Below are 25,043 nucleotides of genomic sequence, written 5' to 3' on the forward strand. Positions count from 1 at the left end.
TATACAGGTGTCCCCCGTTTTTCGAATGTTCGCTTTACAAAACCTCGCTGTTACAAAAGACCTACATTAGTTAAAGATTTCGCTAACAGAAGGTGTTTCCACTGGTACAAAAAAAGGCAGTGCGCGATAAAAGGCAGCACGCACCTCGAGCAGCCAGGCTCCTCCCCTAGAACCGCATTCTAGCCAGCATTGCTTAAACACGTGCCTGTGAGCAGCTGTTAGCAAGATAAGTTCTAAGGTATTGGAAAAGCCTAAAAGAGCTTGTAAGGATGTTACACTTAGCGTAAAACTAGACATAATTAAGCGTTTTGATTGTGGTGAACAAAGTAAGGACAAAGTGAGTTTGGCTTGTGGAAGCTGATGAAGATGATGTTGAAGAGGTTTTGGCATCCCATGACCAAGAACTGATAGATGAAGAGCTGATGCAATTGGAAGAGGAAAGGATAACAATCGAAACCGAATGCAGTGGTGAACGGACCGAAAGTGAAGTTGTCCAGGAACTGAACATGAAGCAACTACGTGAGATTTTCCCTGCAATGATTGCAGAAAAGTACGACTTTAATTTTGAAAGGGTACATCAGGTTAGGGCATATTTGCAGGATGGTTTGAGTGCTTACAAAGAACTGTATGATAGAAAAATGCGCGAGGCTAAGCAGTCAAGCATACTGTCGTTTTTCAAGCCTTCCACATCAGCCACAGCAGATGGTGAACCTCGACCTTGAGGCAGGCAGACATAGAAGAAGATGACCTGGCTGCCCTGATGGAAACAGAGGACGACAAGATGACACACCAGTGTCCCACCACCCCAACCCCCGGACTGATACATTGCCGCTGAGAATGCAGCGGTAGCCGGGACGCACCCAACACATCTTTAAGAAAAATAGCTGAAATAAACAAGCTAATTAATTAGGTGCTGCCCGGCATGAAAATGTCGGCCCAGATCAGAGGCGATTGTCAATTGCGTCGCCTCTGATCTGGGCCAACATTTACGTGCCGGGCAGCACCCAATTAATTAGCTTGCTTATTTCAGCTCTTTTCTTAAAGATGTGCTGGGTGCGTCTCGGCTACCGCTGCACCACTGCACCACTGCATGAGGTTGGGGACCACTGGATCACTGCACCACCCCAACCTCTGATGACTCAGCCTAACACACCATCATCAGTGTGCTCGACGCTGTCTTCCCGATTCCGGTAAGTGATACTACACTGTACATGCATTATTTCTACTTTATATAGGCTGTGTATTTTTATGTGTTATTTGGTATGATTTGGCAGCTTCATAGCTTAAAGGTTACTAGAGAGAGAGTTTCTGCCGAGAGAGCTTGCTTGAGATTTTCACTACAGAGAACAGTGCGGCAGTGATTGTAGAAAAGTATTTCTACTTTATATAGGCTGTGTATTCATATCATTCCTGCTTTTACTGTTATTTTAGGTTTTATGTGTTATTTGGCATGATTTGGTAGGATTTTTTGGGTCTGCGAACGCTCACAAATTTTTCCCATATAAATAAATGGTAATTGCTTCTTCACTTTGTGACATTTCGGCTTACGAACCGTTTCATAGGAATGCTCTACCTTCGGATGGCGGGGGAAACCTGTATATGTGTGTGTGCTAATTGGGAAAAAAAAGTCCCAATGCAGGGACTCAACCCATATTATTGAAATTTCTATCCACTCCCCCCAAAGAAGCTGCTGGATTTGCTATTCCTCTAGCAGATTGTGTGTTGCTCCAGATTCCAATATCTGCAGTCTCTTGTCTCCGCAACTAAAACTTGCAGGTGCTGCAAGTCAGTAACAAGCAAAGATGCTGTTTACAACACAACAGATAATGAAAAGAGAAACAAAGTCAATATTTCGTGACAATGGCCCTTCATCGAAATTCAAAGTCTGAATGCAAGCATGTTTGGACTGCAGGAATTGGGAGGGAGGACAGAATAAAGGGAGTAGTATCTCTGAATAATTGTGGATCAAAGTTGTAAAGGGAACAATTATTTCCATGTACCTATGGTATTTTTCTTCTGTCTCTAACTGCAGGAAGTATTGGCAATCCCTACAACACTGATCTAGACACCTTTTTAAAACACAATACGCAATTGGTTACTGATGGAAAATGTTGACTACTTCTCTCCCCATGGATGCTGCCTAAGCTACTGAATAATTGCCTTTCTTCATTCTAAAGCTGCACTCCGAAGCCATACAAAAGCCTTACCAGATAGTTGATGGTGTAAAATCTGTCGTACTCCTGATTTTTGGCATTGATTCTACGGTGCTGCTTTTTCCTCATATGGTCTCTGAGCGTATGTTTGTCCCGAAATGTTTTCTCACAATACAGACACTGCAAACTGCAAAAAGAATACATCTGTCAAGAATGCATTCGTTCTTAAATACTTAATGCACAAAAAGGTTCAATCAATCATTACTTTAACTGAAAAATATAAAAATTTAAATTCTTATTGTCCCGTAGCAGTAATTATTTCTCTGACTGTACAACTGCATTGACGTCAAGATTAAAACAATCAAATAAAATTAATATTCAATATTTTTATTTATGTTGATTGAATACTAAAACCATGAATAGAACTTTCATGCAGGAACAATAGTTAAGTAATTCAACTGAACACAAAAAATTATTAGAAGAGAACTGAAGGCAATAAGAGGGGAAAAAATACATCAAGTAATGATAATCTGTCAGACACCTTTTGACAAAGGGTGTGAAATAAGATTCAAGAATATATTTGGGAAAAAAAATTAACATGTCCATCCAAGAGAAAAATTTTCCAGGTCATGGTAAAGAACATGAGAAACATATTTCAAACATCTGACACAAGTAGGATGGGTCAACTGGCCTCCTTGTGTGCCACATCATCTGTGCCCTTCTGTTCACATTTCTGGGACGCCATATCCTTGAACACATGGAGAACAGCAGTGACAATTTCAGGCTTTCATCAACCCTTCAACAGTATTCATTTACTACTATAAACATGGCAATAAGAAACACGAAGCATTTTCACGAGCTTCAGTGGAGTTAACACATTGCCTAACATCTTTCCAATTTGTAAAAAATATGTCCAGGACAAGATGCTACACAGGAAGAACAAAGCAGTGAACTACAAACTACCCTCCTCTGACTGAAATATTTATTCAAGTTTGCACTTGCACTCAGCAAGCCAAAAATAACCCAAGTGGTTGAAGAGTTTATAATGGAGATGCAAGGATGTACAACAAACTAATCAGTGGTAAACTAATGTAACAGAGAGATAGGGAATGCAGAGAAGGAATGGAATACCTTTGGTCAAAGACTAAGTTTGTCCAAATGTCACAATGCTATGAGGGCTAATTTGTTAACAAATTAAGTAAGTTGGTGAGAAAAATAAATAGGAAAAGAACACATTGGTCTGACCTGCTGGGTATTTCCATCATTCACCTTTTTCCCCTGATTTCCAGCAACTGTTATATTCTTTGTCCCAAGATAACAAACAGGAGAACCAACTCAACAGCATTCTCCCCGACAACAGCAGACACGCACAGCACCAGTGAGGTTTAACAGCAGAAGAGAGAGGGACCAGGCAAATAGCGAAGATTAAAATAAATCCTGGTTGTCATTGTTATGTACTGTAAATCTATCTTAACTATATGAATTCTAAATTATTAAGGTTTTTTTTTGCACTTACCAAAAAGTGGAGGCCTGTTTGCAAAGGGAGTGTATGAATATCTACTTCCATTTACACAATCTTCTGGGTAAGACCATTTAGGGAGTTGTGTTTTCCCAACAGACACCTGGAAAGGTAACTCTGCCTTGAATTTTCTTTTGTAATGTAGCTTTATATTGTAACTGTCATTTATAGTTTCAGCTGTTCCTGTGCTACATCTATTTATACCGTCTGTGAACCCTGTGGGAAGGGTGGGATGAAGAATTCTCTTCCAAAACCTGCTGAAAGGCTGACTGCAGAAATCCTTTCTGGATGTGGCGAAACAGAAACTATTCTAACTCAAAGATGACGTTTTGAAGTTTGTGAATACAGGTGGCCCCCGTTTTCCAAACGTTCGTTTTACGACAGCTCACTGTTATGAAAGACCTACATTAGTTACCTATTTTCGCTAACCGAAGAGTGTTTTTGTTTTTACGAAAAAAGGCAGCACGCACCCCAAGCAGCCAAGCTCCTCCCCCGGAACTGCATTCTAGCCGCCATAGCTTAAGCACGTGTCTGTGAGCATCTCTGCTTTATCTCAATTTATTTTGTGCATCCGTTAGCAAGATGAGTTCTAAGGTATCGGAAAAGCCTAAGAGAGCTTGTAAGTGTGTTACGCTTCAGGACTAACTTCAGTTCCTGACGAAGGGTCTCGGCCTGAAACGTCGACTGCGCCTCTTCCTATAGATGCTGCTTGGCCTGCTGCGTTCACCAGCAACTTTGATGTAAGGTAATTAAGCGTTTTGATCATGGTCAACGAAGTAAGGACACTGTTCGTGCGTTGAACTTGCCTGCGTCCACCATTCGCACTATTTACACGCAGAGAGAAAGAATCTTGAAAGCTGCCGATGTACTATTGGTTCTGCTTGTAGCAAAGTGGTCTCTTTTAGTCGGCATCCAGTAATGGATAAAATGGAAAGTCTATTGCTTGAGTGGATTGATGGGTGTACAAAGCGTGGTGTTCCATTAAGTTATCTTATACTTAAGGAGAAATCAGTCAGTCTTTTTAATAAGTTGAAACAGAAAGCACTGGCCGATGGTGATGAAAATGTTGCGGAAGTGGAATTTAAAGGTAGTCATGGGTGGTTTGATCGGTTTCTGAGGCGAGGGCAGCTTCATAGTTTAACGTTTACAGGAGAGAGTGCTTCGGCTGATACTGAAACTGCCGAGAAGTTCCCAGCAGAACTGAAGAAAATAATTACAGAAGGTTATTCGTATAAGCAGGTGTTTAACTGTGATGAAACTGCAATTTATTGGAAAAATTGCCGAGCAAGACATTTATTTTGAAAGAAGAAAAGCAGGCTAAGGGACACAAGGCATCGAAGGACAGGTTTATCCTAATGCCTATTACTAACGCCACTGGTGATGCTGTCCTTAAGCCTCTACTAGTGTACCATTCAGAAAATCCGAGGGTACTTAAAGGTGTTGATAAGAATACACTTCCTGTTGTGTTCCATTCACATCCAAGCAGTTGGAATACCCAAGGGGTTTTTTCTGAGTACATGAGTGAATATGTTAGTCCTTTTGTTGAAAAACACCGTATAGAAAACAACCTCGATAATAGGTGTCTTGTGATTGTCGATAATTGTGCTGCTCATCCACCTGGCATTACCGAGTATAGCAGTAACATTCATGTTGTGTTCTTACCGCCGAATATGACATCATTGCTGCAGCCGTCCGACCAAGGCCTAATAGCCACAATTAAGGCTTACTATACGCAAAATGTAATGCGTTTTATTGTAAGTACAATTGACAGAGAGGGCAACTCCGAAGTGTCTTTGCGAGAGATCTGGAAAGAATACAATATAAAATTGGCAATCGCCAACCTTGGAGATGCTCTCGATAGGCTAACAGTCTCGATAAGAAATGGCGTTTGGAGGAAACTGTGTCCCGAAGCAGTGAACGATTTTAAAGGCTTCGAACTATCAACAATAATTACGGCAATCATGACTTTGGCTAAGGAGGCTGGGTTTGTGGAAGTTGACGAAGATGATGTTGAAGAGGTTTTGGCATCCCATGACCATGACAGATGAAGAGCTGATGCAATTGCAAGAGGAAAGGATACAAATCGAAACCAAACGCAGTAGGGAATGGCCCGAAAGAGAAGTCGTCCAAGAACTGAACGTGAAGCACTTGCGTGAGATTTTTGCTGCGATTGACAGCGTTGCAATGATTGCAGAAAAGTATGACTTTAATTTTGAAAGGGCACGTAGGTTTAGGGCATATTTGCAGGATGGTTTGAGTGCTTACAAAAAAAAACTGTATGATAGAAAAAAGCGTGAGGCTAAGCAGTCAAGCATACTGTCATTTTTCAAGCCTTCCACATCAGCCACAGCAGACGACGAACCTCGGCCTTCGACATCGAGGCAGGCAGACATAGAAGATGTCAGTAACCAGTCTCCTGTACCTCCTACCACCTCAACCTCAGCCTAACACACCACCGTCAGTATGCTCGCCGTCTTCCCAATTCCGGTAAGTGAAACTACACTGTACATTATTTCTACTTTATATAGGCTGTGTATTTTTATGTGTTATTTGGTATGATTAGGTAGGTTATTTTTTGGGTCTGGGAACATGCAAAAATTTTTCCAATATAAATGAAAGACATTTCTGCGAAAGTGGAATTTAAAGGTGGTCACGGGTGGTTTGATCGGTTTTTGAGACGACGGCAGCTTCATAGCTTAAAGGTTACTGGAGAGAGTGCTTCCGCCCAGAACGCTAGTGTGAGATTTTCGCTACGCTTGACAGTGCTGCAATGATTGCAGGAAAGTATTTCTACTTTATATAGGTTGTGTATTTATCATATCATTCCTGCTTTTACTACATGTTAGTGTTATTTTAGGTTTCATGTGCTACTTGGTATGATTTGGTAGATATTTTTTGGGTCTGGGAACGCTCAAAAACTTTTCCCATAACAATTAATGGTAATTGCTTCTTCACTTTACACCATTTTGGATTACAAACGGTTTCATAGGAACGCTCTACCTTCGGATAGAGGGGGAAACCTGTACTTCTAAAATATGAGTGCAATCATTTTTCTGATTTGGCAACTGATGCTGTTAAGCTTTGCTATGGATTTAACTTAAGCTTGTTTCAATTCTGTTGCAAGCTCTAAAGCAAGCAAAAGGAATGACTTTTGATTAGGTGCAGAAATATAAGAAACATTTCTGTGTCTACCACAGGCAAGTAAAGAAATTAATTGTAATGTCTTGCAAGTCATACCAATGCTGAATTTGTGCAGGTAATATGTTGGAAAATCCAGCTACTTGAGCATAATGGTAATTTAGGGGTATCTGGTTATACATCATGTTCATTCAGCAAAATTCATTTGGCCGATTAGGTGTGGAATAAATTCAACAAAGCTCAGGATTCCAAAACAGAGATTGCACATTGGAAGTAAACAGTAGAACAAACTCAATTTTAGTACTCAAGACAAGATGTACGTTGTGATAAGTAAAACCAATCTGATCTGTGATGCTGAATAAACAAAGTTGCTTTAAGAAACAGCAAATTTCCTAAATGGAAAATGGCTTGTTGCCATATCCATAATTATTTAAATTGCTTTGTTGGTGAAAATCGGCAGACTGCCCACTAACCTTAAGAATCATTTGCTCTGTTAAATTTTGTGAGCAGGTAGACAACGTTAGTTGATAAAAGGAGCAATATGACTTATGTGCCCCATACATTGTAACTGTGGAAACAAACTAACATTACTCAATAGTTATCGATCTTTGTAACAACCCTATTACATAGAAACATAGAAATAAAAAAACGTACTTATCCATTTTTTTCTGCACCAAATCCAGAAACTCATTGCAGTACACAATATTGTCTGGAAGACCCACGTTGAAAGCATGATCTTTGGCCATATGATTAAAGAGAACCGCTCTGAATGTGTATTTAAAATAAAAGAATACAATTTTAAACAATTACTAAGCAAAACCATGCTAACATAGAAAAGTTCTGAGAATGCAGGGTAACTTCCGAAATGAAAATCAAAAAGAAAAGTAAGCACTTGTTTATCTTATCTTGTTAAGCAGCCTCATGTGCAGCACCTTGTCAAAAGCCCTCAGAAAATCCAAATAAATAAATCCACTAACTCTCCTTCGCCCATCCTGCCTGCTATTTCCTCAAAGAATTTCAATATATTTTTTGGTTGAATTCCGCTTGAGGAAACCATGCTGACTCTTAGTACTTGGTACCATGTGCCCCCAGGTACTCCAAAACCTCATCCTAATTAATGGATTCCAACAGCTTCCCAACCACTCAAGTCAGGCTAACTGGCCCATATGCCATCTCATAGGCATTCTACAAATTCCCTCTCTTGGGATCCAGCACCAACCTGATTTTCCCAATCTACCTGCATATTGAAATTCCCCACGACGACTGCAACATGACCTTTACCACATGCCTTTTCTAACTCTCATTGTAATTTGTATCCCACATCCTGGCCACTGTTTGGAAGACTGTATATAACTGCCTTGAGGGTTTTTTTTTTACCCTTGCAGTTTCTTAACTCTACCCACAAGAATTCTACATTTTCTGATCCTATATCACCTCTAAGGATTTGATTTCATTTTTTACCAACAGAGCAACCCCACCCCCTATGCCTACAAGCCTGGCTGCCATTTCAATACAATGTGTATCCTTGGATGTTAAACTTTCAACTATGATCTTCTTTCAGCCATGACTCAGTGATGACCACCACGTCACATCTGCCAATCTCTAAACGTGCTATGTGACCATCTACCTTATTTCGTATACTGCACGCATCCAAATATAACACCTGTATTCATCACCCTATTCAATTTTGCCCACGTGTTCCACTTCAACTTAGTCCACTGATTGTAATATTGCCCAATCATTGGCCTGTTCTTCCTCACAGTATCACTTGTATACCAATTGCCCCATCCTCAGCCTTATCAGTCCAAATTAGTTCCCCTGCCAAATTAGTTTAAACCCACCCCAATAGCTGTAGCAAACCTGCCCGCAAGATTATTGGTCCCCTAAGTTCCGGTGTAACCCATCCTTTTTGTACAGGTTAAACCTTCCCCAGAAGAGATCCCAATAATCCAGAAATCTGAAACCTTGCCCCCTGCACTACATCTTCAGCCACTCTTTCATCTATACAATCACCCTATTCCTGCCCTGTCTACAGGTGGTATTGGGAATAATCCAGAGATTACTATCCTAGAGGTCATTCTCTTCAGAATCTTCCCCAACTCCCTACACTCAGTGTGCAGGACCTCTTACCCCTGTATCATTGGTGTCACTGTGCACCATAATCTCTGGCTGCTCTCCTTCCCTCGTTGAGAACCTTCTGCAGCTGCTCTGAAACATCCCGGACTCTAGCACCTGGGAAGGAACCCACCATCCTAATGTCTTTTTTATGGCCACTGAATCCCTTGTCTGCCTCTTTAACTCTCCTATCACTATCACTCTGCCTGACTTTAATGTTTCCTGCTGAGCAATGGAGCTGGCCACAGTGCCACTCATCTGGCTCTTGCTGTTGTGCCCCGATAGGTCAGCCCCCCACCCCCTCAGCAATATCTAAAGGGGTATACTTGTTGCTGAGGGGAATGGTCACAAAGGAACCCTGCACTGATTGCTTATGTCCCTTGCTTCTCTTGATGGTCATCCGTCAACTATCTGAAGGCTGCACCCTAGGTGTGACCACCTCAGTAAAAGTCTCATCAATGAGGTTTTCAATGTCCTGGATGGCCTTGAAAACTTCCTGCTCCAGTTCCTTGATCTTTTCAGTCAGGAGCTGCAGATTGTTAATTAGAATAATCTGCAGCTTCTGTTAATCTGACTGTCAGGAGGCAATGAGAGAGGCATATCCTGCTGACTCCCGGTGACCAGTGGTGTTCCGCAGGAGTCATTATTGGGACCACTTCTTTTCACATTATATGTCAATGATTTGGATGACGAAATTGACAGTTTTGTGGTGAAGCTTGCAGAAGATACGAAGATAGGTGGAGGGACAGGTAGTGTTGAGGGAAGCAGAGAGTCTGCAGAAAGACTTAGATTGGGAGAACGGGCAAAGAAATGGTAGATGGAAAGTGTATGGTCTTGTAATTTGGTAGGAGGAATAAAAGTTAAGTTTACTTTCTAAACGGGGAGAAAATTTTAAAATTATATATACAAAAGGACTTGGGAGTCCCTGTGCAGGATTCCCAAAAGGTTAACTTGTAGGTGAAGCCAGTGGTACGGAAGGCAAATACAATGTTAACATTCCTTCTGACACTAGAATACAAGAGCAAGGATGTAATACTGAGGCTTTATAAGACATTGGTCCGACCACACTTGGGAGTATTGTGAGTAGTTTTGAACCCCATATCTAAAAACTGATGTGCTGGTACTGAAGAGGGTTCAGAGGAGGTTCACGAGAATGATCCTGGCAATGAAAGGATTCACATATGAGGAGCGTAAGATTTTTCCGAGCCTGTACTCACCGGAGCTTAGCAGACAGAAGAGGGGATTCTCATTGAAACCTATCCAATATTGCAAGTCCTAGATAGGGTGGATCTGGAGAGATGTTGCCTACAGGGGGTGAGTCTAGGACCAGAATAGAACATCTATTTAGAACAGAGATGAGGAGGAATTTCTTTAGCCAAAGGGTGGTGAATCCATGGAATTCATTGCAACGGATGGTTGTGGAGGCCAAGTGATTGAGTATATTTAAAGTGGATATTTAAAGGTTCTTGACTAGTCAGGGTGTCAAAGGTTAAAGAGAGAACGCAGGAGAATGGGGGTGAGATGGATAATAAATCAGCCATGATGGAATGGTGGAGTAGACTCGATAGGCTGAATGGCTTAATTCTGATCCTATGTCTTATGGTCTCAGATTACCAGAAGTGAAATGCTTCATGAACATAATTTCAATGATCAGTTCTTGTTCTCAAAAATGTCTAATATCCATAAGTTTTACAATACGTTAACACCAAGAATGGACACATGTGGAAAGCGTGTTTAAGTTTGCTCATTAAAAGAGAAGGTTGTGGGAGGTACGAGTTAGGAAACCACAGAACCTGAGTATTTAAAGTTGAGGATTTCTAATGCAAGAGAAAACTAAATTAGAAGTATGTGGTGATTTATAAATAAATGAAGGATTAGATTTGGTCTGAGAATTCTCTCAGTAAGATTGCTGTAGATCCATTATTTCATGTGGCAAGCAATTTAATAAATTTTCATTCAAAGCTTGGCTGTAAAAGGTTATCTGAGATAAAAATTCAAAGTTCATCTGAATCTTCCTCTGAGCCAGAAAAATAAAACTGCCTTAGAAAATACATACCTGTTTCCTGCAAATTCTTCATTACAAAACATACAGATACGATAAAAACTGTTGTCATTCCTTTCCACCTGTTGCTGTTCCAATACTTCTTCCTGTGTAAAAGAAAAGGAGTTAGGAAACGAACACTGAGCAAATCAGGTGTATTAGCTTATGAAATACTTACTTAATAAATTGTACATCCTGATAGGTGATATTATGTAAAGAATACCCAAGAAAAGCAATACATAAGACTGTATTCAGAACGATCTAATGCATAGAACAAAAGAACACAGCTTTAATATAGGAAATGACTCTATGATTCATAAATAAGAAACAGGCATCAAACAGTAACAGAATGAAGATGGAAGAACACAATTTTGATAAAGTTAAGTTTTGCACAAACTCTGAAAATTAGGAGAAATAGTGAGGTGATGGGGTGGTGCTAGTTTTCATTGAGGGCTTCAAATGTTAGGTGCATATTGGTAAAGGCTGGAGTATCACTATAAAGTAGAAGGCAGGATCTGTGTATGAAAAAGGTGGCCGGAATCAGAGGACAAGACGGAACAGAAATAGAAGTTGGACTGGTGGAAACTGGAAGGATACAAGACAGGAGACATCAGTGAAAGAATTCTGATGATGGGTAACGAACAGCAGGTGAGAATAAAAGTGATAGATAACTGCATGGAGGAGTTTCAAATAAGCTGCAAATCTTGGAAGGCAAGCCACGAAGATCAATCAAGATAAAGAGTCTAAAGTAATTTAAATTGAAGCCAAGCACTGTAATAGTAGTGGAGTGAGACAATAGTTACAGTACTACAGAAATGGACAAAATAATAGGTTTCAAGAACAGCTGGGTATTGCAACAGTTCATTTAGTCTTGAGTTAATCTGACAAAGGCAGGTGAAATAGATTTGTTTTCAGATGTTCAATTGGAAGAAAGAAAACTGATAACTTGATTCTTGGATATGGCCTAATTACACTCATATTTAAAATTGTGCTATCAATTTAGGGGTAAAAATGTGGTACTTCAGACGATGTTGCCAAAGGGCAGAAATACTGGAAGATCATTAGAAGGCATCTCATTGCAATAGATCAGGAACAGGAGCAGAAACTGGATTTAGCGCAGGTGGTTCTGTGTCGAAACAGAATGGAACCAAGCAAACATGTATGGTAAGGTTAAAAAGGGCAAATAAGTTGTGATCAAATAGACTGAAATTAAAACTATTAGAGTACTAAATTTTGATATGATGTTCAAAAATATACAAAAATAGTGAGTTAAATCTAGGATTAGACAAAATGGGTACTGATGATCAGCGTGAACTTGATGGGTAAAAGGGTTTTTTCCACGCTGTGTTTTGCTCTGTGACTTTAAACAAAGGAAGAATGGTGGATTTTGCTTCTATCACTGTTCTTAGCAAGGTCCTACATGACTACACCTCTCTGCATTAAGTTAAAATGCCAGATTCTCACATATTTCTTTGATTAGCCTTTAAATATGTGCCTGAAGTGTTTTTTTATTCTTCCATCTCATCAACTTTATGCTGCTTCTTTAAATTTCTTGTGAAAAGCAGCACATTTGATCTAATCCCTGACACAGAGAAATATTTTCCAGCTTGATATTCCTTCCAAAGTTCAAGAAAATTAAAGTTTGAAGGATTATGCTTTCAGTGGAGGATGGTGTTCCCACAGAGAGTCATTTTGAAGTTCAGAAAATAAAAACAATTGCATGTTGTGGAGTGAGGGGAGACGTCAGGCTATGAATGGAGGAAACAGCGGGTGTGAGAGGAGATAAGTCCATTAAATGTTGAATAGAGATAAAATGGAAAATAAAGGATTCTAGAAAATTAGAGAGAAACAGGGAAGAACTTAAGTACCCGTGTGAATAGTGTCTATGAGATGATTAAGTCCAATAGGTCCAAATTTAAGATTTAAGTGAGGAAGGTCTTTTATTTTTGGAGGGTTATTTGAAATATTCTTCAACTTCTAAAATAATTCTGACATAGAGTTTGATAAATGAAAGAGCACAGTAGGGTAGTATTTTAAGGTTTGGATTTAAGGAAAAGGGAATAAAATCTGCATTTATCAGTAATACCAGCATCTTCTGAATGAATAAAATATATTTTGCAAACATGTGACAGCATTGTGTAAAACACAACCAGTTAACTTCACCTTACGTTCAGGGACAATTCTGAGTGCAGAAAACACAGGCACTAAGACAACTCAGATCACCACCAGTTCGTAGATGGTATATTTTGAAAGTTAACCAAAGAAATAAAATATTACATTAAACCTGGTGAGTTCCAAAATATGATATTTCATCACTGCAAACAGCCCATACTTAGTGAATTTTGCATTATATAAGAACATAAAAACATAAGGAATAACAACAGGAGTATGACACCTGGCCTGTCAAGCTTCCTCAGCTATTCAATAAGATCATGGCTGATCTGGCCATGGACTTATCTCCACCTACATGCCTTTTCCCCATAACCCTTAATTCCCCTACAATGCAAAAATCTATCCAGCCTTGTCTTAAATATATTAACTGAGCTAGCCTCTACTGCTTCTTTGGGCAGAGAATTCCTTAGATTCACCACCCTCTGGTAAAAGCAGTTCCTCTTGATCTCCATCCTAAATCTACTCTGCCAAATCTTGCGGCTATGCCCCCTAGTTCTAGACTCACCTATCAGTGGAAACAACCTTCCTGTCTCTATCTTATATAACCCTTTCATAATTTTATATGTTTCTATAAGATTTCCTCTCATTGTGCTGGATTCCAGCAAGTACAGTCCCAGGTAACTCAATCTCTCCTCACAGTCTAACCCCCTTATCTCTGGAATCAACCTGGTGAACCTGCTCTGCACCGCCTACAAAGCCAGTATATCCTTCCTCAAGTAAGGAAACCAGAAATACACGCAGAATTCCAAGTACGGCCTCACCAGTACCCTGTATAGTTGCATCATAACGTCCCTGTTCCTAAATTTAATCCCTCTAGAAATGAAGGCAAACATCCCATTTGCCTTCTTGATAGCCTGCTGCACCAGCAAACCAACCTTTTGTGATTCATGCACAAGCACTCCCAAGTCCCTCTGCACAGCAGCATGCTGCAATTTTTTACTATTTAAATAATAATTTGCTCTTCCATTTTTCCTTCCAAAGTGGATGACCTTGCATTTACCTACACTGTACTCCATCTTCCAGACCCTTGCCCACTCACTTAACGTATCTATACCTCACTGCAAACTTTGAAAATCCTCCGCACAATTTGCTTTTCCACTCAATTTAGTATCATCAGCAAACCTGGATACACTATACTCAGTCCCCTCTTCCAGATCGTTAATATATATCGTGAACAGTTGTGGGCCCAGCACTGACCCCTGTGGCACACTGCTCTCCACTCATTGCCAAGCAGAGTAACACCTATGTATCCCCAACTCTCTGTTTTCTGTTATTTAACCAATCCTCTATCCATGCTAATACATCACACCCAACTCTATGCATCTTTATCTTATGGATAAGTCTTTTATACAATAGACAATAGGTGCAGGAGTAGGCCATTCAGCCCTTTGAGCCAGCACCACAATTCACCGTGATCATGGCTGGTCATCCACAATCAGTACCCTTTTCCTGCCTTCTCCCCATATCCCTTCACTCCGCTATCTTTAAGAGCTCTATCTAACTCTTTTTTGAAAGAATCCAGAGAATTGGCCTCCACTGCCTTCTGAGGCAGAGCATTTCACAGAACCACAACCCTCTGTGTGAAAAAGTTTTTCCTTAACTCCATTCTAAATTGTCTACCCCTTATTCTTAAACTGTGTCCTCTGGTTCTTGACTCCCCCAGAACGTGACGGCATGTTATCAAATGTCTTCTGGAAATCCAAGTCAGTAACGTCCATCTGTTCCCTCTATACACTGCGCTTGTTATATCCTCAAAGAACTCCAGTAAGTTTGTCAAACAGGACCTGACTTTGCTGAATCCATGCAGTGCTTGCCTGATGGATCCATTTCTTCTAGATGCCTCACTATTTCTTCTTTAATGAAAGCTTCAAGCATTTTCCCAACCAGACGTTGAACTAACTGACCTATAGTTACCTGCCTTTTGCCTACATTCTTCTTTGACCAGTGGGATGATATTCGCCATCTTCCAATCCATCGGTACCTGCCCAGAGTCGAGGGAAATTTGGTAAATTATCACCAAAGCCTCTACTATAACTTCTGCCATTTCTTTCAGAACCCTGCTGCATTCCAACAGGACCAGGAGACTTATCTAACCTTCAGGCCCACAAGTTTGCTCAGCACTACCTCTTTAGCAATAGCTATTGCATTGAGGACCTCACCTCCCATCGCATTCATAACATCTCTCTTTGGCATGTTCGACGTCCTCCACCATGAAGACCGGCACAAAATAGCCATTCAAAGCCTTTGCCATTTCCACATTACCCAATATCAATTCCCCCTTCTTGTCCTCCAAGGGACCCACATATTTTTGGTAATGAAATTAACTACAGTTCAACTTTGTTTAAAATTCAAAATTCAACTCAAAAGATTTCATTCTGAAGACAATGGCAATGACTAAATATTTCAATAGAATCTCTCTGTCATCATAAGTGGCAAAGTTGCAATTATTTATGCTCAGTTACCAAGCTGAGATAAGCAGAGAGAATTAAAAACAAGTTTACTGTCCTCGCCCAACATTTTCATGCTAGAAGAGCACAGTCCCAATTTGAGGGATACCGAACAAAATGTGGGCTGAGTTTAGAAACAGGGTTACATCCAAGTTCAAATTTAACTATCATTCAAACATACAGCATTCAAAAATACAGCCAAACAAAACAGCATTGCTCCAGCACCAAGATACAAAACATAGTCATGCACAGCACAAGGCACATAAAACACATATAATTATCATTGCAGTAAACATACAATCACACACAAAGAAACTATAGCCCAACTCCCTGAGTACCATGTCCTGTAGATCGGTGGTGCATCGGATATTGTCTGTCACGACGAGCATGCAGCAGTCCAATCATCACATGCTAGTGCATCCGCAGACGAACACCAGCCACTATGTCTTCTACCAAGTGAGCACTGGAGGGCAGCACTGACAGGAGGACCCAGGCACCCAGGCATCAACACAGCGTGAACACATGCTGCTCCACATTGCCTCGGTACTTCCTCTGCTGTCTGGCTGCACCAGGGAACCCTGCAGCATGAGGGACTAGTCTGCACAATAACTGCAGCTCTGCTGCTGTCACTCTCCCCAGTGAACCAGTGAACCAGACTTGCAGTGTTCAACATTACCAATGCCCAACAGGATCTTGCGAGCAAAAGAAAAGATGTCCAAGACCATCTGTTGAACTGTGCACTGCTTCGGACACCTCCCCGTAGCAGCCAATAACATGGTACACAACAAGTCAGCTCCACCACTATCAAGCAACTCCCTAGTGGGGTAGATCTGCAGTATTTGACGTTTTTAATATCCAGCGGTATCTAGCAGTCGTAAAAAGATGTAAATGACAACAATTACACCTTTGTTTTGACACAGAAAGGCCGCTGTGACTGAGTGTGCCACCATCTAACCAAGAGTGGGTAATCCAACACCTCCTTCTTTGGTCCTTAGCATCAGAATGTCACAATCCACTGTTCAAAAGTGCAGTGCTCTGCCACTAATTCAATTCAATTCAGAGAGAGTACAGCATCATTTCAAGTACTTTTCTTGACGGACTAAAGCCACAGAACCATGGCCTAAATTAGAAGGGCCAAAGGGCCTCCTTCTACATCATAGGAAATATCCAAAGTAGTAGACAAGCTGCATTGTTCACTTGATAACAATAACAGTAGTTAATACATTGTTACAAGCAACTCTTGGGTTCATTATAAGTTAATACATACGCAAACACGAGGAATTCTGCAGATGCTGGAAACTCAAGCAACAGTGGCCACACATTTTAATTCCACGTCCCATTCCCATTCTGATATGTCTATCCACGGCCTCCTCTACTGTAAAGATGAAGCCACACTCAGGTTGGAGCAACAACACCTTATATTCCGTCTGGGTAGCCTCCAACCTGATGGCATGAACATTGACTTCTCAAACTTCCGCTAATGCCCCACCTCCCCCTCGTACCCCATCCGTTATTTATATACACACATTCTTTCTCTCCCTCTCCTTTTTCTCCCTCTGTCCCTCTCACTATACCCCTTGCCCATCCTCTGGGTTCCCCCCCTCCCTCTTTCCTTCTCCCTGGGCCTCCTGTCCCATGATCCTCTCATATCCCTTTTGCCTATCACCTGTCCAGCTCTTGGCTCCATCCCTCCCCCTCCTGTCTTTTCCTATCATTTTGGATTGCCCCCTCCCCCACCCACTTTCAAATCTCTTACTAGCTCTTCTTTCAGTTAGTCCTGACGAAGGGTCTCGGCCCAAAACTTCCACTGTACCTCTTCCTAGAGATGCTGCCTGGCCTGCTGCATTCACCAGCAACTTTGATTTGTGTTGCTCAAGTTATTACATAAATGCCTTTTTGGACATGCAGCTAAATCATCTGTATGTCAGTAGGTGCCAGTACCACCTTTGAGCCAAAAGGTTGCCAGAACATGCAACAAAATGAGCATAATCTAGGCTAAAAATAAGTGCAATACTGAAGCTCTGCTGGCTTTCTTAGGTCCAAAGTCCAATGTACTATATCTATGAAAATTTGGGTAGTTTTGGCCAATATTTTATCCCTAAATTAACAACACAAACATATGATCTGATCATTTGTGCAAATTAGCCATTGTGTTTCCCCCATGTGCTGTGTTTACAACATCCTGAAAAGGGCACTGACAATACCATAAAAGTAGAAAATACTTCCCTGATTGTATTTATACTATTTTTAAAAAGTTCAAGATACTAATGAAAATCTCATGTTCTGTGAGTTGTGTTTCTACATTCCTATTCCCTATCCACAATGTGCATGTGATTTTTAATCAGACCACAAACTTCAGGTCCAAAACCTAATGGATAACAGGAAATTCCTGTTATTCTGTGCTAGACATAAACAATTTGATTGAGAAATTGTTACATTGCTATGATGGAATGTCTCATTGTTATAAAAAAAACAAAGTTACTGATTCTTACGTTTACATTTTAAAATGATAGAAAGATGCAGTTTATATTTAAAAGATTCATATACTACAACTGCCTCTGAACTAAAAACAGTAGCTTTGAGTTGAGTTGGAGTGCACCCAACACTTACTATAAGTATGACATGCTCGTAAAGTCTGATTATAAACCTCCACAAATGTTTCCAATTTGAAGATTATGGTTTGTTTTTTTTACACTCAAATCCTAAGAAATAGTATCAAGGATTTAAGGTAACAAACAATAGGACTGGGGGGAAAATTAGATCACCACGGGGATCTGAAAAACAATGCCTAAAGCGTGGTGAATAGTGAAAACTTAATCATATTTATAAGTAAATACCCCAATGAGCGCAGAGCCCACCATAGCCCACAAAAAGGCACTTTGTCTAATTAACTCTTCAGATTCTTTTGATCAAACAGAAGTTACAATATACTTTTTATATTTTATGTAACATAAAACCAACTAGCAAATGTTCTGCAGGCAATCAATAAATGTGAGAATGGGGCTACAAAAAGATAGATAGAACAAAACCACAGTTAATAATAAAGAGATGGCAGAGAGAACAAATCATTTCCTTGCTTTGATATGTACCTGGGAAGGAAACACGTTGGATGAGCAGTGAAGAGGCTAGAGAGAGTGCACCGATTTACAAAGTTGATAGCAGAAATGCAAAGATAAACACAACAGGAAAAACAAACAGGATCTCTTTTCACCTGAGAAAAGTAGCTGAAAGGGTGACCTAACAGAGGTATTTAAGAAGAGGAAAATTTCTGCCAGAGTGAGTAGATAGAATGCTTCCACTTATAAGAATAAATGTAACAAAGACCATAAATATAAAGAAATCTAATAGGGAATTCCCTCCAAAAGGACCATAACCTTATTGTGGTTTGGATGTTTGTGTGCCCCAATGACCCGGAGAGCTATGCTGGTTGGAGTCAGGGCTTTGTACTTTGGCTATGGGTGGGGTCACCCATGGCAAACAGGTTAAATGGTAGAGGCCAGATGAAGAGTGGTCCACCGATCCTCGAGGTTCAGGGTTCAGGTCAGGGTTACCAACTCTGATTTGTCAAACAAAACTTATGGAAACTGCAATGAAGAATCCTTCTATATCTGTGTGTGACGGTATTCCTGAGTCTCCATCCGGAACTTGCGTGACTGACAGTAAACCTTGAGGAAGCTACTGTCATGATCAAAGAAGCCATGAATGCTGCCAGAGATGGAGGAACTTCACTGCTGCCAGCAGCATAATGGGCAAAAGAAAAACAGGAATTTCAGGAAAAATAAACCTTCCTTATCCGAACATGGATGAAAAGGTGGAACTCACGAACATAGTACATTGCATAGATGTATTAAAGAGGGCAAATTGGAGGGAAGAGGGAATAAAATGTTGAGCTGATGAAGAAAAGGATCCAGGAACATTATACAGGTTGGAATTGACTGGATGGGCCAATAATCTATTTAGCATATCGATGTTGACACTTATTTATTACTACAGGTTCTCTCTAGCTTAGGAACACCCAACATATACACAGCCTAGGAAATACAAACAAGCTGATGGGAAAGGTTTGCCAACTGCAATGGGGCTGCAGACATCTTAGAAACATAGAAAACCTACAGCACAATACAGGCCCTTCGGCCCACAATGCTGTGTCGAACATTTACTTACTCAGAAATTACCTGAGGTTACCCATAGCCCTCTATTTTTCTAAGCTCCATGTACCTATCCAAGAGTCTCTTAAAAGACCCGATTGTATTCGCTCTCACCACCGTTGCTGCAGCCTATTCCATGCACTCGCCACTCTCTGCATAATAAGAACATACTGCTGACATCTCCTCCGTAACTACTTCCAAGCACCTTAAAACTGTGCCCTCTCATCTTAGCCATTTCAGCCCTGGGGAAAAAGCCTCTGACTATCCACACGATCAATGCCTCTTGTCATCTTATACGCCTCTATTAGATTACCTCTCATCCTCCGTTGCGCCAAGGAGAAAAGGCTAAGTTCACTCAAACTATTCTCATAAGACATGCTCCCCAATCCGGGCAACATCCTTGTAAATCTCCTCTGCACCCTTTCTATGGTTTCCACATCCTTCCTGTTGCGAGTTGACCAGAACTGAGCATAGTACTCCAAGTAGGGTCTGACCAGGATCCGTTACCATCTACAAAAGGAAAGGTGATCGATCCGAATGCAGAAACTATTGTGGAATTTCCCTGTTAGCAACAGCAGGAAAGGTCCTCACCCGCATCATAAACAACTGGCTCAAGCCTTTAGCTGAGAAAATCCTTCCGGAGACACAAGCCGGTTTTAGACCATCACGTGGAGCAATAGACATGATCTTCACAATGCGACAATGACAAGAAAAATGTCGTGAACAACTTCAACCTTTGTACATGGCATTCATCGACCTCACCAAAGCCTTTGACTCGGTATCAAGGGAACTCCTATGGGATGTCCTATCCACCTATGGATGCCCTGAAAAGTACATTCGAATCCCGAGACTCCTCCACGATAGCATGCTTGCCACACTCATGGTCAGCAACAGTAACTGTGAGCCTTTTCAAGTTAGATCAGGAGTGAAACAGGGACGCGTGATTGCCCCAACTTTGTTCACCATCTTCATTGTGACAATCATCCACATTATCAAAGACGACCTACCCCCAGGAATCGAAATTGCCTACAGAACAGATGGCAGACTTTTCAATCTTGCCCACCTCAAGTCCAAAACGAAGACATCCACGAGTTCCAATACGCAGATGACAATAGTGTTGCAGCTCTTTCAGAAAACCACCTACAACAGATTCTGACTGCCTTCAACCGTGCATACATGAAACTTGGACTTACCATCAATTCAAAGAAGACTCAGATCATCTATCACCAGTCACCAACTGAGACAAACCGGATAGAACCATCAATTCAACTTGGCGAAACAACCCTGGAAAACGTGGACCACTTTCCGTATCTTGGAAGTCACCTCTCCTCCAATGTCGACCTTAATGATGAGATCCAACATCATCTTAAATGCGCTGGAAATGCTTTTGGACGTCTCCGAACAAGAGCCTTTCATGATCGTGACATCCCAACAGACACCAAAATGTTAGTGTGCAAAGCAGTGGTAATCTCAACACTCCAGTATGCATCAGAAACCTGGACAACACACCGACAACACCTGAAGGCACTTGAAAAGTTCCATCAACGCTGTCTTCAAAACATCTTAAATATCAGCTGGGAAGATAGAAGAACCAACGTCAGCATGCTAAATAAAGCAAAAACAACAAGCATTGAAGCCTACGTCATCAAGAACCAACTAAGATGGCGCGGTCATGTTGTTCGGACGAAAGACGAACGTCTGCCAAAACAAATCTTCTACTCCCAGCTTAAAGAAGGCAAATGTAAAAGAGGCGGACAACAGAAGAGATTCAAAGACGTCTTAAAAGCTAACATGAAGAAATGTAACATTGACACCAACAACATCAACAATTGGGAAAACCAATGCCAAGGACAGGAAACTCTGGCAAGCCATCATCCAAGAAGGAACAGCAACTTTCGAAGCCAACAGATGTGCAGAATTATGGGAAAAGAGAAGAAAATGAAAAGAGAGGGAGCAACAACCAAAGCCCGATCTGCCATCTGGAACTACCTGTCCTGAATGCGGAAGAACTTTCAAAACCAAGATTGGACTCATAAGCCACTTGAGAGCCCATAAGTAGATCAACAGAACGAAGACCATCATCCTCGACCTCGAGGGATAGCCACAATGACAGCGATAGCTGTAACATTACCTTTCAGTTCTTGAACTCAATCCCATGGTTGATGAAGGCCAATACAGCATATGCCTTCTTAACCACACAGCCAACCTGCGCAGCAGCTTTGTGTGTCCTATGGACTCAGACCCAAAGGTCCCTCTGATCCTCCACACTGCCAAGAGTCTTACCATTAATACTATATTTTGCCATCATATTTGACCTACCAAAATGAACCACCTCACACTTACCTGTGTTGAACTCCATCTGCCACTTCTCAGCCCAGTTTTGTATCCTATCGATGTCCCACTGTAACCTCTGACAGCCCTCCACACTATCCACAACTTCCACACGTCCTGCCTCAAGTCTGTTATCCATGGACCACTCAACCCACCTATCCACATTTGTGTCAACAGCAAATTTACTAACCCATCCTGCCACTGCCTTATCCAGGTCACTTACAAAAATCACAAAGAGAAGGGGTCCCGGAACAGATCCCTGAGGCACACCACTGGTCACCGTCTACAACCACTCTTTGCCTTCTGTGGGCAAGCCAGTTCTGGATCCACAAAGCAAGATCCCCTTGGATCCCACGCCTCCTTACTTTCTCAGTAAGCCTTGCATGGGGTACCTTATCAAATGCCTTGCTGAAATCCATATACACTGCATCCACTGCTCTACCTTCATCAATGTGTTTAGTTACATCCTCAAAAAATTCAATCAGGCTCGTAAGGCACGACCTGCCTTAGACAAAGCCATGCTGACTATTTTTAATCATTATGTCTCTTCAAATGTTCATAGTTCCTGCCTCTCTGTATCTTCTGCATCAACTTACCAACCACTAAAGTCTATAATTTCCTGGGCTTTCTCTGCACCCTTTTTTGAATAAGGAAACAACCCTCCAATCCTCTGGAGTCTCTCCCGTCCCCATTGATGATGTAAAGATCATTGCCAGAGGCTCAGCAATCTCTTCCCTCACCTCCCACAGTAGCCTGGGGTATATCTCGTCGGGTCCCAGTGACTTATCCAAAATCTCCAAAATCCAAAATTTGGATGCTTTCCAAAATCTCCAGTACCTCCTCTTTCTTAATGTTTACATGCTCAAGCTTTTCTGTCCTTTGTAAGTCATCCCAACAATTACCAAAGTCCTTTTCTCTAGTGAATACTGAAGCAAAGTATTCATTAAATACCTCCACTATCTCCTCCGGTTCTATACACACTTTTCCATTGTTACATTTGGTTGGTCCTATTCTCTCACGTCTTATCCTCTTGCTCTTCACATACTTGTAGAATGCCTTGCGGTTTCCCTTAATTCTGCTCGCCAAGGCCTTCATATGGCCCCTTCTGGCTCTCCTAATCTCATTCTTAAGCTCCTTCTTGCTAGCCTTATAATTTTCTAGATCTCTATTATTAGATTTTTGAACCTTTGTTAAGCTTTTCTTTTCCACGAGATTTTCAACAGCCTTTGTGCACCATGGTTCCTGTACCCTACCCTCCTTTCTCTGTCTCACTGGAACATACCTATGCAGAACACCATGCAAATATCCCCTGAACATTTGCCACATTTCTGCCATACATTTCCCTGAGAACATCTGCTCCCAATTTATGCTTCCAAGTTCCTGCCTGATAGCTTCACATTTCCCCTTATTCCAATTAAACACTTTCCTGACTTGTCTGCTCCTATGCCCCTCCAATGGTAAAGGAGATAGAATTGTGATCACTATCTCCAAAATGCTCTCCCACTCAGAGACCTGACAGCTGACCAGATTCATTTCCCAATACCAGATCAAGCACAGCCTCTCCTCTTGTAGGTTTATCTACATATTGTGTCAGAAAACCTTCCTGAACACACCTAACACACTTCACCCCATCTAAACCCCTTGCTCTAGGGAGGTGCCAATCAATATTTGGGAAATTAAGATCTCCCATCATGACAACCCTGTTATTATTGCACCGTTCCAGAATCTGTCTCCCTGTCTGCTCCTCAATGTTCCTGTTCCTATTGGGTGGTCTGTAAAAAACACCCAGTTGACATCCTGTTTCTGACATCCACCCAGAGACACAGTAGGTAGACAATCCCTCCATGACTTTCTCCTGTTCTGCAGCCGTGACACTATCTCTGATCAGCAGTGCCACTCCCCCACCTCTTTTGCCTCCCTCCCTGTCTTTTCTGAAACATCTAAAGCCTGGCTCTCTAAGTAACCACTCCTGCCCCTGAGCCATCCAAGTCTCTGCATTGGTCACAACATCATAGCTCAAAGTAAACACAAAATACTCTTCAGATGCTGGGGTCAAAGCAACACTCACAACACGCTGGAGGAACTCAGCAGGTCGGGCAGCATCTGTGGAAATGATCAGTCAACGTTTCGGGCCTGAACCCTTCATCAGGACTGAAGAGGGAAGGGGCAGAGGCCCCATAAAGAAGGTGGGGGGAGGGTGGGAAGGAGAAGGCTGGTGTTCCAGGTGAAAAACCAGTAAGGGGAAAGATAAAGGGGTGGGGGAGGGGAGGGGATAGGCAGGAAAGGTGAAGGAGGAAAAGGGGAAAGCCCAATGGGTAGTAGAAGGAGGCGGAACCAAAAGGGAGGTAGTAGGCAGCTGGGGGAAGAGGGCAGAGTGAAACTGGGATAGGGGAGGGGAGGGGGAGGAAATTACCGGAAGTTGGAGAATTCGATGTTCATACCAAGGGGCTGGAGACTACCCAGTTGGTATATGAGGTGTTGCTCCCGACCTGCTGAGTTCCTCCAGCGTGTTGTGTGTACCATAGCTCAAAGTACTGATCCACACTCTAAGCTCATTCGCTTTGTTCATAATACTCTTTGCTTTAAAATAGACACATCTCAAACCATCAGTCTGAGCATGTCCCTTCTCTATCACCTGCCTATCCTCCCTCTCACACTGCCTACAAGCATCCTCTATATGTGAGCCAACTGCCCCTTCTTCCATTTCTTCAGTTCGGTTTCCACCCTCCAGCAATTCTAGTTTAAACTCTCCCCAGTAGCCTTAGCAAACCTCCCCGCCAGAATATTGGTGACTCTCAGATTCAAGTGCAACCCGTCCTTTTTGTACAAGTCATGCCTGCCCCAAAAGGTGGTCCCAATGATCCAGAAATCTGAATCCCTGACCCCTGCTCCAATCCCTCAGCCACACATTTATCCTTCACCACATTCTACTCCTTCCTCACTGTCGCGTGGCACAGGCAGTAATCCTGAGATTACTAC

The 25,043-nt window shown here is 41.6% G+C and overlaps 1 protein-coding gene across 3 annotated transcripts in view; it reads right to left on the bottom strand.

Moving 5' to 3' along the window:
- znf277 (zinc finger protein 277) overlaps positions 1–25,043 on the bottom strand; it is a 67,839-nt gene that overhangs the window by 17,994 nt on the left and 24,802 nt on the right. For all 3 annotated transcript variants that reach the window (XM_063057886.1, XM_063057887.1, XM_063057888.1), the window contains exons 5-7: positions 10,982–11,073; positions 7,465–7,575; positions 2,208–2,340 (exon numbers count right to left, since the gene is read on the bottom strand). In XM_063057886.1, coding sequence (XP_062913956.1) covers positions 2,208–2,340; positions 7,465–7,575; positions 10,982–11,073 — 336 coding nt within the window. The remainder of the gene's footprint in view (positions 1–2,207; positions 2,341–7,464; positions 7,576–10,981; positions 11,074–25,043) is intronic.

The sequence above is a fragment of the Mobula hypostoma genome, chromosome 9, assembly GCF_963921235.1.
Source record: "Mobula hypostoma chromosome 9, sMobHyp1.1, whole genome shotgun sequence".
Classification (NCBI taxonomy): domain Eukaryota; kingdom Metazoa; phylum Chordata; class Chondrichthyes; order Myliobatiformes; family Myliobatidae; genus Mobula; species Mobula hypostoma.